The 14,988-nt window shown below is 40.1% G+C and overlaps 1 protein-coding gene and 1 long non-coding RNA gene across 8 annotated transcripts in view; one reads left to right on the plus strand and one right to left on the minus strand.

Annotated features, from left to right (window-relative positions):
• The window catches only part of LOC134807951 (uncharacterized), a 171,517-nt gene extending 166,750 nt beyond the window's left edge, over positions 1-4,767 (plus strand). Inside the window, exon 4 of the long non-coding RNA XR_010149643.1 lies at positions 4,570-4,767. This is a non-coding gene — a long non-coding RNA (uncharacterized LOC134807951). The remainder of the gene's footprint in view (positions 1-4,569) is intronic.
• The window catches only part of WDR64 (WD repeat domain 64), a 149,381-nt gene that overhangs the window by 119,378 nt on the left and 15,015 nt on the right, over positions 1-14,988 (minus strand). For 5 of the 7 annotated variants that reach the window (XR_010149631.1, XM_054660867.2, XM_063790100.1 and 2 more), the window contains exons 3-6: positions 11,086-11,188; positions 7,507-7,610; positions 3,854-3,883; positions 2,475-2,585 (exon numbers count right to left, since the gene is read on the minus strand). Coding sequence is in view for 6 of the 7 variants with exons in the window: in XM_054660867.2 (XP_054516842.1) it covers positions 2,475-2,585; positions 3,854-3,883; positions 7,507-7,610; positions 11,086-11,188 (348 nt within the window). In the remaining variant the exon portion in view is untranslated. Of the gene's footprint in view, positions 1-2,474; positions 2,586-3,853; positions 3,884-7,506; positions 7,611-9,131; positions 9,261-11,085; positions 11,189-14,988 lie in introns of those variants that run through there. The other 2 variants (XM_009441750.4, XM_063790120.1) reach the window with 2 other exon arrangements.

Below are 14,988 nucleotides of genomic sequence, written 5' to 3' on the forward strand. Positions count from 1 at the left end.
TTCACAATCTACGTCTGACAAAGGACTAATATCCAGAATCTACAAGGAACTCAAACAAATTAGCAAGAAAAAAAACAAACAATCTCATCAAAAAGTGGGCTAAGGACATGAGTAGACAGTTCTCAAAAGAAGATATACAAATGGCCAACAAAAATATGGAAAAAAATGCTCAGTGTCATTAATGATCAGGAAAATGCAAATCAAAACCACAATATGATACCATCTTACTCCTGAAAGAATGGCCATAATCAAAAACCCAAAAAATAATAGACGTTGGTGTGGACGCAGTGAAAAGGGAACACTTCTACACTGCTGGTGGGAATGTAAACTAGTGCAACCACTGTGGAAAACAGTATGGAGATTCCTTAAAGAACTAAAAGTAGAACTACCATTTGATCCAGCATTCCCACTACTGGATATCTACCCAGAGGAAAAGAACTCCTTATATGTAAAAGCTACTCGCTCACTCATGTTTATAGCAGCACAATTTGCAATTGCAAAAATGTGAAACCAACCCAAATGCCCACCAATCAACGAGTGGATAAAGAAACTGTGGTATATATATATACAATGGAATACTACTTAGCCATAAAAGGGATGAATTAATAGCATTCACAGCAACCTGGATGGGATTGGAGACTATTATTGTAAGTGAAGTAACTCAGGAATGGAAAACCAAACATCATATATTCTCACTCATAAGAGGGAGCTAAGCTTTGAGGATGCAAAGGCATAAAAATGACACAATGGACTTTGGGGACTCTGGGGAAAAGGGTGGGAAGGGGGTAAGGGATAAATGACTACAACTTGGGTTCAGTACATACTGCTTGGGAGATGGGTGCACCAAAATCTCACAAGTCGCCACTAAAGAGCTTACTCATGTAACCAAATACCACCTGTTCCCCCCAAACCTATGGAAATAAAAAAATTTAAACAATTTTTAAAGAGAGAGATCGAGAGAGAGAAGAGGCTGTAGAGCCTTGTCCTGGCCAAGACAGGAGGGGAGAGGGTGTCAAATGCACGGATATTTTGCCTTGAGAGAGAGGATGAAAGTAAGGAGGTGGTTTCCAGTTAAATCTGTAGGTGACAGCACTGGAATTTGAAAGAGGACAAGTCTGACAGTAGACTCAGTTTTTGCAGGAAAATAGAGTGCAAGTCCATCTACTAAAGGGAGAAGCCTGAGAAGAATACTGAAATTGTGGATGACTTACAAGAAATGGGCCAGTGAGCTGGTTAGAGCCAGAAAGAGATTGATGGAAGCCACTGAGAGCCCAGCTGAGTCTGCAGACCCCAAGTTCATAATTGTGCCAAATAGCACTGTTTGGTTTTTTTCAGCAGTGCTTAGCCACTGTGAAGGAGCAGAGAAGGGCTAGGGCATCTCTCCAGGTTGAAGGACAAAGATCGAAGAGAATGAAGGGTGAGGCTGACCAGTTCAGATGATACCCCCAGAGGGTGTAGGCAAGAAGGGAAGAAGAGAAGAGTTGAGGGGGAGTGAAGACTGGAACATGATGTTTTCAAGGAACTAAAGGCTTCTATGGAATTGAAAAGCAAGAGTGAAAACAGAACAGCATTAGGAGAAGGGGTTATGATCAAAGTTCAGGATCTTGGAGTTTAGGGGTTTGGAAATTAATAAAACCTGCTCTATAACACAGCACATAATAAAGTACGTTGACCAACAAGCTGCTGTCTTTAAAATTATTCTGGCATCACTAGTTGGTTACAACATTATGAACAAATAGCAAAAGAAGGTTAGTTTTTTACCAAGGCTAGGAACAAGCAAGGCATGAAGGAAGGTTAATTTATTTCTTAATCCTCCATGTCCTTCCAAGTCAGTCTGCTTCCTGAAGACATTTTTAAATAACCTCGGTGCTCAGTGATCTCACCCTCCCTGAGTCCCCGTTGCACCATATAATTTGCTGTATCATCATATTATATATTATGTTTATTCATGAGGAACTTCAAGACTGAGTTTTGTTTGAGTGCAGAGAACATAATCCTTACTTCTAAGTGTCTGCAAATGCCCAATAAATACTGTAGATTGGTTAAGCGGTAACATCTCAGCCACTGAAGGGCTGCCTCATTAGATGTTTTTGCCAGACTTAGACATTTGATTTTAGTAATTTTCTTACCTAATGAAGCTGGACTCGGGAGAAAAGATTTGAACTTGATAACATGAGTATACCCAAAGAAAGATAATACTTGGATTCAGAGAAGGGCATTAAAGAAGAAAGGAATTACCCCCTCTCTCAAAAACAACCCAACCGCCACTGAACTAAATATACACTAAATGAAAAGAATAGTCCATTTTAATTAGAGAGTATACATGCTGAACTTGATCTAAGAGATTATTTACTTAAATCCTCTCATTTTATAGATGAAGAAACTGATGCTCAATAGAGAAAGTGGATTGCTCATATCGTACCACTACTGAAAAGACAATCTCATTTCTTTGAGTATTTCTCTTGGCACAATACCTGGCTGCTCCCTTGAGCTTTATAATCCCAGACAATAATGGTCCTTTCGGTTGTGGCTACGATTCGTTTCAGCTGCAAGAGGTAATCACACCCTGTAATCCAGGAGGTGTCCTGATAGAAAAGCAGAGAATTGGGGAATATAATGCATTTCCTTCTATGACCTGGTGATGGTCACCAAAGAGCAAGTTAGTCACACTAAAAGCCCCATTTTGCTGCCTTATTACAGAGAAGCCTTGCAGTACATCCTGTCTGAGTGTCTGGGATACAGGCTCCCATCTTTTCCCCTTTCACCCTTACCCTGAGTTTCTCAGTACTATCAGCTGGAGAATGATTCAGTTAGCGATAGGATTGCTCCCTGGAAGCACACAGCAGTTGGTGGAGCATCTTTGTGCACTATTCACTGCTGTGAGACTACTTCTTCACATGGGCAGTAGGAGACTAGATTTAGGGCACTGATTAAGCGAGCTCTCGAGCCCTGTCCCCATGCTAGAAAACAAAGACCTTAGTAATTACCTGGTCCATGATAAGTGGAGCCCAAGGAGAATTTCTTGTGTCCTACCTAAAGACACCAAGCTGGCATGGCTAGGATGTGTAATATCAACAACACACTCCTGAACAGAAACAGAAGCTTCCATTTATGACTGCTGCATGCATTTCAGGCATGGCCTCTAACTTTCTGTAAAACCTGTTAGAAATTCCAGTGTTGGCTTTCTTTTTTTTTTTTTTTTTTTTTTTCAGTTTAAGAAATGGAGGTTCAGAAGTTTACAGAGAATCCAGACTCCTTTGCCAGGCAGCATGGCACCCTCCTTTGTAGTTCAGGGTATTCAGTGCATGCAAGCAATGAAAAAGTCCAGCATTCTCCCAGCTCTCGTAAATCCATAATGAGATTCTGCAAGCAAGTCACTGTAGCTTTACAACATCTGCTGCAATTACTATTCCGATTAATGATGTGGATTAAATAAATCACAAAATTGTACTCAAACTTTTAATGTTATTTTCAACTTTAAAATAAAAATATTTTCTAATTATTTCCATGGGCTACCTCCTTGTTCTTACAACTTAGGTGGTGTCCATTCTTTACATTCTCCAATAGCAGATGCTCAGAAAAACTCAGAAGCTTTTAAATTGAAGCTTCCAAGGAGTAACCAGTTTCCAAGCAATTCTCTGCAGTCAGTTTAACTCCGGAAAGCAAGACCTGGGTCCTCTTTGCTTTTGCTCAAGGCTTAGTTTTGATCCTAGTCAGTAAACATAAATTTATAATATATGAAACATATACCCAGAGCCTATTCAGTACTTCATCGAGATTTTAATTAATTGTGAAGGAAACATCATCATAGCCCTAACTTTGACTTAATTAGGAATTTTTAAAGTGTACTTACTGTAACATTGGTGCTGGTCTGAACTCTCATCTATGAACAAAGGAAGAGAATAATGAAACCTAGTTGGCACTACCATTAAAGATGAGAATGCTGACTCTAAAACAACACAGTATCTTCTTGGTTTAATCTCAGTTGTCATTCTGCCTCCCGTAAGTCTCCTCCCTGTTTCTCCTTCTGAAACATCTAGCTCTGTGGACTAATGCACACTGTTTGCTGTGAGCAAGGCTTATACCTCTGTGGCTCATTGTTAAACCTGGTGACTGTGCTGTTAACACTTCACTAATCATTGTCTTCCTTCTTTATGCAAACTACATCATATTTTTTTTAGTTGTTTGGAGCAACATTAGATGCCAAAAAAATAGGAATACAAAATAATCTAACAGCAATGGCAAGAGTAGTTACATGAATGCTAAATAGATCAATATTTAATAGAGTGACAGAGAAAAACTACCATTGTTTCGTTTAAAGTTATCTCTCCAAGTTGAGACTTAAAAGAACATTTTACCCAGTGGGCCTCCTCTTTTATTCAGTGAGCACCTATTGAGTGAATATCATGCATTGGGTACTATGCCAGTTAAGAACCACAGGTTTATCCCATGCAGAGAGCTAGTGTATATATGAGCAGCCTTTCATACTCTTGTGGCATGGAAATTGCTCCCAAGATGAAGGCAAGTAGTTGAAGTATTTCAATGACCTTGTTTCTTTTACATGCTCAGATGGCCTTGAGAAGTATTTAGGAAACAGCGGCCCAGAAGAAACGGATTATGTGAAATAGAGAAAGTAGATCAGAGAGATCACTAAAGCTGTTAGTCATGGCTACCCACAGACTGTCTTTCATCTGAAGAGTTCAAAAAGGCTTTTCTAACCCGGGACTGACTTCTAGGTGGAAAAAATACATCGCTGTAAGAAAACCGGTGAGTAGCAGAACAGAACACCTGTGGTTTCTGTTTCTCTTTCTCTATATATATCTTTAATGGAAGTCACCTGTTTAAAGTCCGCTCAGCTTCTTTAAAAGTTTCATAATCCTTACAGATATATTTTGAATTTTTAATTTCTTACTTTGGTAAGATACTAAAAATTTACTTTTATTAATAACATTTAATGTTTATATCACCAAGAAAATCCTGAACTATATTTATTGTACTTCAGATAGAGCCTAAATTATGAATTAATCGAAGATATTTTGAGTTGTTAATGGGTACCTTTTAATAAATTACTCCTGTGACCTACACTTCCAGCTTAACTTTTTTCACATGATGTGTCATATTTGTAAGGCTTGCTACAATCAAAACAATATTATTCCTGCTGTATTAAATCTTAAAATAATTAATTTTGGGCTGGGCATGGCTCACTCCTGTAATCCCAGCAATTTGGGAGGCCATGAGGTGGGAGGATGGCTTGAGACCATGAGTTCAAGACTAGCCAGGACAACACAGCAAGACCCTGTTTCTACAAAAAAAAAAAAAAAAACCATTAATTTTTTTAGCCATTTTTTCTCCAGTTACATTATCTTATAAAAAACATATGTGTTTGCACATTTGTGAGTATACATGTTCCCATCTGTAAGCTTTTGTGTGTATGTGCATGTTTGTAAAGCATCTCTGGAAATGTGATAATGCCACCTGACTTATTTCACATCATTCTGAATGTTTTAGTATGCACATAATTATTTTCCTTCTCCTATTATTTTCTAGATACCATCTTAGTTCTGTTTTTGAGGTAATAAAGGTAACAAAAGAGAAGGGGAATAATGCACCAAGAGAAAAAGATCAAGAAGGTTTATATATTTAAATGAGGCAAATTCATTTTTGTTTTCACATTATTTGTTTATTATAGCAATTGCCAATATTTGCTGAGGAACTCTAATGATGCTAAGCACTTCATGAGTATTAACTCACTTAAACAGCAAGAAAGAAGGTCTATGATTCAGGATGAGGAACCAGGGCATGCAGATATTAAATAACACGCACAGCTGTAAGTGTTAGTGCGAGGCTGGAGCCCAGACTCCACGCCCACACTCTGCATCCCTCACTGCACCACCTCCAGGGCCCACACAGCCCCCTCCTCTGACAGAATCTGGCTGGCTGTGACTTCAACTTCTGAAAGATTTCCTGAGCTGGAGATGACTGAAGAACTGAAAATTATGATAAAATTTTAATCACATAATGATTATTTCAAAGGTATTTTACTTGCATAAAGCTTGTTTCTAGTTGGAAATGAACTAATCATTAGGATTTTTAAAATAATTAACACCAAAGATTCATCTTTTATTTTCATAGCAAAATATTATGTAGGGTATATTGTAACATATTCCATTAAAGTGAAAGTCCAAAATTACAAATTTAGAAATGACATTGATAACAGCAAAGCCTTACATTCATGTAGGAATTTATTGCTCATAAAGTGTTTCTACACTCATTCTCTCATTTGACCCTCACTACAATCCTTTGAGGGAGGACAGGTTTTATTGTCCTCATTCTACAGAGGCAAAAAAAGAGATGTGAAAGATATATAAGTGGCTCACTAAGCTCCCTACTTAATGACATAATTAGTAAAACAGTAGGGTGAGAATTTGAGCAATTCATTTTTATTTCAAGTCCAAAGTTCCTGATGGGACCTTTTATTAATCACTTGGCTTGTCAGTGTTTCTGATTTTAACTGAGATATTATCCAGGATCATCTTTTAATTGTGTTGATGCCACATGGTTCCATATGACACCCTGAGGAACAATGCCAAATGCAGTCACCAGTTTCAAAGAATTGCCACAGGGCACAGCAATCTCCTCATTACTAAATATTTGGGTTTATTTTTTGGAATAATTCTAAAATATAATTTATGGTTTCCGCTGTACCTGATACATATGCATAATGCAGAGACAAACCAAAAGAGAGAAAAGGGAGGAGGGAGGAGGGAAGAAGAGAGGAGGGGAGGAGGAGAGAGAGGAAGGGAGGAAGGGAGGAAGGAAGGAAGGAAGGAAGGAAGGAAGGAAGGAGGGAGGAAGGGAGGGAGGTTGGGAGGAAGGAAAGAAGGAAGGAGGGTGGGAGGGAGGGAAGAAGGAAGGAGGGTGGGAGGGAGGGAAGAAGGAAGGAAGGAAGAAGGGAGGGAGGAAGGAAGGAAGCGAGGAAGGAAGGGAGTGAGGAACGGAGGGAGGGAGGAAGGAAGGAAGGAAGAGAGGGAGGAAGAAAGGGAGGGATGGAGGAAGGATGAAGGGAGGGAGGAAGGATGAAGGGAGGGAGGAGGGAAGGAAGAAGGGAGGGAGGAAGGAAGGAAGAAGGGAGGGAGGAAGGAAGGAAGAAGGGAGGGAGGAAGGAAGGAAGAAGGGAGAAAAGGAAGGAAAGAAGGAAGGAGGGAGGGAGGGAAGAAGAAAGGAAGGAAGAGAGGGAGGGAGAAAGGGAGGGAGGAAGGAAAGAAAGAAAAGAAGGGAGGAGAGAGGAAGGAGGGAGGGAGGGAGAAAGGAAAGAAGGAAGGAAGGAATAAGAGGAAGGAAATAAAAGCAAGAAGGAAAGAAAGAAAGGAGGAAAGAAGGAAGGAGGGAAGGAAGGAAAGAAAGAAGGAAGGGAGGGAGGCAGGGAGAGGGGGAGAAATCCAAGCTTTTAAATTACCTGGTTATTGTAAAATGAGTCATTCAGTTAAAAAAAGAAAAAGAAATTACCTGGTTATTAAAAACTGTTATTAATCCTTTCTGAGTAGCTGTTATTAGTAAATCCAGGTGAGGTATCTTGACAATGCTCTTAATCACATCTCGTCTTCTACTACCTGTCAACAGCATAATATTCATTTCAACTTTCAGCAGTAAAGGTGCTGAAACTCATTTGTTAGATTTGTTTTTTAAAAAAATGATATGGCCAGGGCACAAGTGGCTCACTCCTGTAATCCCAGAATTTTGAGAGGCTGAGGAAGGTGGATTGCTCAAGTCCAGGAGTTCAAGACCAGCCTGGGCAGCATGACAAAATCCATCTCTACCAATAATACAAAATTAGCTGAATGTGATGGGTCATGCCTATAGTCCCAGTTCCTCAGGAGGCTGAGGTGGGAGGATCTCTGGAGCCCAGGAGGTTGAGGTGCAGTGAGTTGTGATTGCACCACTGCACTCCAGCCTGGGTGACAGAGCGAGACCCTGTCTCAAAAAAAAAAAAAAAAAAAGAAAAAGAAAGATAAACAGCCAGCCTTTTTGCTAGAAAGCCCCAAGTTACTTAAAAATTAAAGTAGAATAAAACCTAAAACCCAGCAACCATTGTGTTTTAATGATCCTCAGAGATACTAATTTGCATATATAGAGCTTTCTAACTAAATGTGGTACATTAATTCCCAGAGAAAAGGCAAGACACACACCCACCCACCCCCTACACATACACGTGCATGTGCATATTTCACAGAGAACACGTTTTCTAAACATCGTTTGGAGTCATTTCTTTTTTGAGATATTTCACATCTTTTAGGACTCCTTTCTTTGAATTCTCACCATTGTGGTTTACGCATGATAAAAACTTAATACCATCTCAGGCTTTTCAGTATAAAAGAATGAAACTAGGGCTGTCATTAAGACTTAAAAAAATGTGCATTTTGAAAAAAAAAGACTAGCTAGACACTTTTATGTTTCTATGGCCATGTACTGAATGATAAAGCCATATATATAGAATTTCTTCCAGGGCACTTAATTTTTATAATTGCAAACTCTTAGGAAAGAAAGGCAAGTGAACAGGTGTCATACCCTAGTATTACCACCCTCATCTGTGTATCTCAACAGAGAAGATATTGCCCCCAAAGGGGTACAGATTAGTTCTTGGAGGGAACATGAATCCATTTTACTCTTTTTGTGCAGAAAGCACAGATATGCATGTAGTATATAATTGGATACACTTAGTAATTAATACCTGAGGCATTAAAATGGCATGGAGCGGGATAAGGCAGAGGGGAAGGCAATTAGGAACAGAAAGTCTAAAAAGGCTCCTTAGGGGTCAGTAATTTTAAAAAAAAGATGGAGAAACACTGCCCTATTGCAAGCTGCCATCATTCTCTCTGCTTCCACCCCTTCCACACTACAGACTATTTTTTTTTTAATTTTATTACTATACTTTAAGTTTCAGGGTACATGGGCACAATGTGCAGGTTTGTTACATATGTATACATGTGCCATGTTGGTGTGCTGCACCCATTAACTCATCATTTAGCATTAGGTGTATCTCCTAATGCTATCCCTCCCCCCACCCCACAACAGTCCCCAGTGTGTGATGTTCCCCTTCCTGTGTCCATGTGTTCTCATTGTTCAATTCCCACCTATGAGTGAGAACATGGCGGTGTTTGGTTTTTTGTCCTTGCGATAGTTTGCTGAGAATGATGGTTTCCAGCTTCATCCACGTCCCTACAAAGGACATGAACTAGTACAGACTATTTTAAATGCAGAAGCTGGAAAAGAATATAAAGGATAACTCAGGTGACTCCCTCCTCTATCCACAGCCCCCTTGTAGCTTTGTGCCTCATTCAGAAGTCTTCAGCATGTCATACAAGTCCCAGTACACATGTCCCCACTCCCATCGTTGCTTCTCCATCCTTAGCTCCCACCACTCTCCCCACTACCTGAAATGCATGGTTTGCTCTCTCACTTTCTACAGATCTTTTTCACCTTCCCAGTGGGGACTTCCCTGACCACCCCATCAACCACCATGCTCCCATCCTCAAACCACCTTCTCCTTCCCACAATCCTGCTTTATTTTCCCCACAACCTGCTTACTTTTTGTCCTATAGTGTGTATTACCATCTGACATACTGTATATTTTACTTGTTTAATTTTTGCTATTGTCTGCCTTTCCCTATTGAAATGTAAACTCCATGAGGTCAGGGATTTGTGTCTGTTTGTTCACCGCTCTGTCTCTAGCATTTAGAAAGGCGTCTGTCCTACATAGTAGACTTTAGCAAATATTTGTTGAGTGATAAATGAATTACAGAATGCAACTGCCATCTAGAAAAATACTTGCAAAGCCCTAACATAGACTGCCAGCAACACTTCTCCCCTGCTCTGGGGCCCCTCCTTAGCTCAGTGTGGTGGCAGCAGGGACAGCCCTTTTGTGTCTGTGTGTGTGTGTGTGTTTTCTTTTTCTTTTTTTTTTCTTTTTCTAGTTCCCATGGCCAGAGGCCAGGCTCTGTTGAGGTCAGTGGTTGGACCAAGGAAGAGTCAAGGATGAAGGTGGGTTTGGCTCACAAAGCCTTCCAGGTGCTTTGTTTGTTTGTTTGTTTGTTTGAGACAGAGTCTCTGTCACCCAGGCTGGAGTGCAGTGGTGCCATCTAAGCTCACTGCAATCTCCACCTCTGGAGTTCAAGCGATTCTTCTGCCTCAGCCTCCCGAGTAGCTGGGACTACAGGTGCGCACCACCATGGCTGGCTAATTTTTGTATTTTTAGTAGAGACAGGGTTTCATCATGTTGGCCTGGCTGGTCTCGAACTCCTGACCTCAGGTGATCCACCCCCCTTGACCTCCTCAAAGTGCCAGGATTACAGGCATGACCCACTGTGCCCAGACTCCCGGTACTTTTTTAAGAGACATCACATTTGACCTTCATCTCAGAATATGGGAGGAAATGCTGGAAGACAGGAGTAGGTTTGAAAGTTTGTCTTCCCTCTTCCTGACCTCCTCCCACCATGGAGGGAAGAAGGAGAAGAAACCCCAAGGTGTTAAGAGTGGAGAGGGATGGGAGGTCCTGGGTCCCGGGCTCAAAGTTGAAAATGAAGAACACATACATTAGAGACTTCCCAGACTGGGACAGTGCCCATCCATGACTGGCCCAAGCTCTCAAGAGATGTCAGGTTAAACATCTTTAAGATAATCCCGGGTAGATGAGAGTGAATAGAAGAGTCATGTTTAGTGAAAACTCAAAAAGTTAATTTTAAGAATAGTTTAAAAGAAACATGACTTCTTTTACTGGAGCATGCATTATTGTGACATCATTGCAGAGAGGTTTAACTGGAAGTCTGAGCCTTTTCAGGAAAATGTGAATTTTTTTCCATCACATTCTCTATTTAGTGTCCTTCAAAGCAATTATACTATTTCCATTTCAACAGTAGTAGAGTTTCTTCTGATACTGCATATGAAACTCTCACCACCCCCGACACCCAGTGATAAAGTATTGAACAAATACATAAAATGAAAAGTGATTCTATGGAAAATATTGTTCCAATATTCTTGAGGAAAATATTAAAACTCATACTAATTTGGAAGAGAAAATTAAAATGTCACCTGAAATTAAAATTCGCCTTTTTCTAGACACAAAGAAAACCAAATTTTCTTCATCCAACTGGGAAGCAATAGGATCTTCTTCAGAGGAGAAGTATCCAAAGATCTGAAATCCCAAACAGCACATATAAATATGCACCATGCCTCAGAATTAGCTATAAAGTAGCAGATTTCATGTTGGCTGAATTTAAAGCTAATTAGGATTAACAGCCAGCACCTTGCTTTGTGAATGTCAGGGGGTTCCCTATACCAGGAGACAGTTTAATACAGCGGTCCCCAACCTTCTTGACACCAGGCACCAGTTTCATGGAAGACACTTTTTCCATGGACCAGGGCAGGGGATGGTTTCGGGATGAAACTCTTCCACCTCAGATCGTCAGGCACTAGATTCTCATAAGGAGCATGCAATCTAGATCCCTTGCATACACAGTTCACAACAGGGCTGACGCTTCTGTGAGCATCTAGTGCCACTGCTGATCTGAGAGGAGGCAGAGCTCAGGCAGTGATGCTCTCTCCCCCACTGATCACCTCCTGCTGTGCGGCCCAGTTCCTAACAGTCCATGGACTGGTGGGGTTGAGGACCCCTGGTTTAATATATTCAACAAACTGTATACTGATAATGCATGATTTTTGAGCAGTTACTGATTTTTCTTTTCAATAGAACTGACACTCAGACTGATAGATCTATTCGGAGCTGGCACTTACTTGGAAATCAAATCAGTCCTCATCATGCAGGGCCCCAGCTAAGAACTTTGACACTGACTTTGGCCACTCTCAAATGACTGTCTTACCCATTTTCCATGAATTTTTCAGGGCTAGATTTTTTTTTCTTTATCCCTGTTGGGGGAGTTTTTATGCCTGTTGGTGGGAACTTAAGAGTTGCTTTAAGTGTTCCAAATCCTACTCTCTAGGCATTGCATGAGAATAAATTACCATGAAAAAAAAATTGTGAGGAAGAAAAGAGTTCTTATTTGTGAATAAACTGTCAAATTATATAACTCTGAAAAATGAAGAAAATAAGATAGCTGTTCTTTGTCTTATTAACCAACAGAAATAAAATTCTTATAAATTAATGAGCAAACTTAAAAATAATTATGTATTTAAATTTTTAAATTAATAAAATGCTTATAAAAGTTATATAATTAGTATATCAGTATTTCTCATAAAGTTGAATGCACGAAATGAACTGAGGAGTCCTTTTGAAATTTCAGTGTGCATACTAGCCACCCAGATATCTTGTTAAAATGCAGATTTGGCTTCAGTAGGTCTGGAGTGGGTCTGAGAATCTGCATTTCTAACAAGCTTTTCATGAGAGACTACTTTGAGTTTAAAGGAACTAGTGACTAAATGACTGAATTGGAAATAAATCAAAACCAGCAATGTGCCATTTTGTTTTAATAATATTGATTTAGATGCTAGATGATGGTTTAACATTATATTAATATTTTAATATATGTCCTGTCATCCGTTGCTTCACAAATGTTACTACTTCTTCATGTACATTCCCCCACATTCAAACCTCCCAACATACAATTGCCCTAATTATTCCCCACAGTTAGATTCCCTTCTGTGGGAAAATCAGGCTCATCGAGACTTGCTTGTATTTTCCCTTTTTCCCACCAGCAAAATTAGCACTCAATAAAAGCTTATTATCTTCTCAGAAATCATTGCTCATTTTTTATGGGTACAAAACCCTCTAGGTTTAATATCTAATTCCCTCTGAAGGACTGAGAAAAGAAAAGGAAAATTAATAGATCTATGTTGGAGTGGACAGGAAGGTTTTGTTACTGCAATCTTTGTCATCATTAATTTATGCATTATTCAGTTAACAATTATGTATCAATCTGTACCTCAGCCCTATATCATTCGAACCCACAATACCACTTCATGGCAAAGAGCATGTGCTGTGGAGTCAGGTGGTCCAGGGTCAGGGTTCAGACTGTACAATGAATTGATAGTCATTACTTGGAAAAATACCTTCACCTTCTGAAGTCTTAACTTCCTCATCAGTAGAATAAAAGAACAAACCTTTGAATTTTGTTTTTGTTTTGTTTTATTGAGGTTTAAATGACATAATGGATGGTATCATGTCATGTCAAAATGAGCATTTTGCACCATGCCCGGCATATAGTAATCGTTTTAAAACATTAGCTATTGTTATCATTGGAAAGCCTACATTGAGAAGGCCTCATGGGAGAGAAAAATAAATGATATGTTAATCCAGACCACAGCCTCTAATGAGAACAGTAGGCTGTCTTTAAGCGTATTTTTTTTTTTTTGACGGAGTCTTGCCCTGTCACCCAGGCTGGAGTGCAGTGGTGTGATCTCGACTCACTGCAACCTCCGCCTCCTGGGTTCAAGCAATTCTCCTGCCCGAGTAGCTGGAACCATAGGCCTGTGCCATCATGCCTGGCTAATTTTCATATTTTTAGTAGAGATGGAGTTTCACCATATTGGCCATGCTGATCTTGACCTCCTGACCCTGTGATCTGCCCACCTCAGCCTCCCAAAGTGCTGGGATTACAGGTGTGAGCCACCACACCCAGCCAAGGGTAGTATTTTAAAACCATCAGTCCACTAAAGGATGAGACTGTTTTTTTCTAAGATTAGTCAGGTGGGCACTTCGATAAATTGATAGTGTATGAAACTTTGCTGAGAAAGTTATATGACTTCTACAGACAATCAGACCCTGAGAGGGAAATTGCTTCCTAACCTGTCATTTCCCTGTGGTTAGTGCTTCCTTTCTTACCCAGTTTAGAATTGGTGGTCTGTCACCTCAATCATATATTTCCACAATCCTGCCACCACACCCAGCTAATTTTTATATTTTTAGTAGAGATGAGGTTTCACCCTATTGGCCAGGCTGGTCTCGAACTCCTGACCTCGTGATCCACCCCCCTCGGCCTCCCAAAGTGCTGGGATTACAGGCGTGAGGTGCCGCACCCAGCCCAAAGGGTGTCTTCTTTTACTTTCCCCAGAATCTTCAACATCTTTCTTTCTACTGACTTTTCCTTTCAGCATTCAGACAAGTACAGATCTCTCCCATCTTAAAAACAAAAATACAAAAACACCTTCCGAAGTCAATTTCAGGTAATACAGTAAACTTGCGTCCTATTTTTGCTTTTGTCTTCTCTAGCTTCCTTCTCCAAGTGCTGCACCTCCTTACATTGCTGTTGAGTTTGAATTCCTCTTCTAGCTACATTTTGTTTTCTGTTGGTTGTAACAACAGACATACGTTTATTGAACTTTGACACTTTTCCTCTATGAATTAGTTTTCTATTGCTGCTGAAACAAATTACAACAGTAGCAATTTAAAAAAACAATGGTTTCAACTTATTGGCTCTCAGTTCAGTAAGTTGGAAGTCCAGTATGGCTCTCATTTTCCTAATATGAAGGTGTCAGTAGAGATGCATTCTTTGCTGGAGACTTTCAGGAAAGAATCTACTTCCAAGCTCATTGGGATTGTTGGTCCGAAGGCCTGTTCTGAGCTGGCTGTCAGCTTGTACTGCCCTTAGCTCCTAGAGGTCTCTATCTAGTTCTAGTACATGGGCCCTCCTATGTCTCAGCAACAGCAATGGAACTTCAGGTCCCCCATCATGCTTGGAATCTCTCTTCTTTCTTCCTCTTCTGTTTCTAAGGACTCATATGATGAGTTTGAACCCACCTAGATAATCCAGGATAATTTTCTTATATTAAGGTTAACTGATTAGTACCTTAATTCCATCTGCAAAGCTCCTTCCCAGCAGTGTCTATGTTCATGTTTGATGGAATAACCAGGGGACAGGAATCTTGGGGAAGACGGACACCTTCAGAATTCCGCCAGTCACACCCTCATTTTATAAACACAACTTGGTACAATTTAAAGGACTTATGCAAAGTAGACAATTGATAAACATTGGCAGCAAA

The sequence above is a fragment of the Pan troglodytes genome, chromosome 1, assembly GCF_028858775.2.
Source record: "Pan troglodytes isolate AG18354 chromosome 1, NHGRI_mPanTro3-v2.0_pri, whole genome shotgun sequence".
NCBI lineage: Eukaryota > Metazoa > Chordata > Mammalia > Primates > Hominidae > Pan > Pan troglodytes.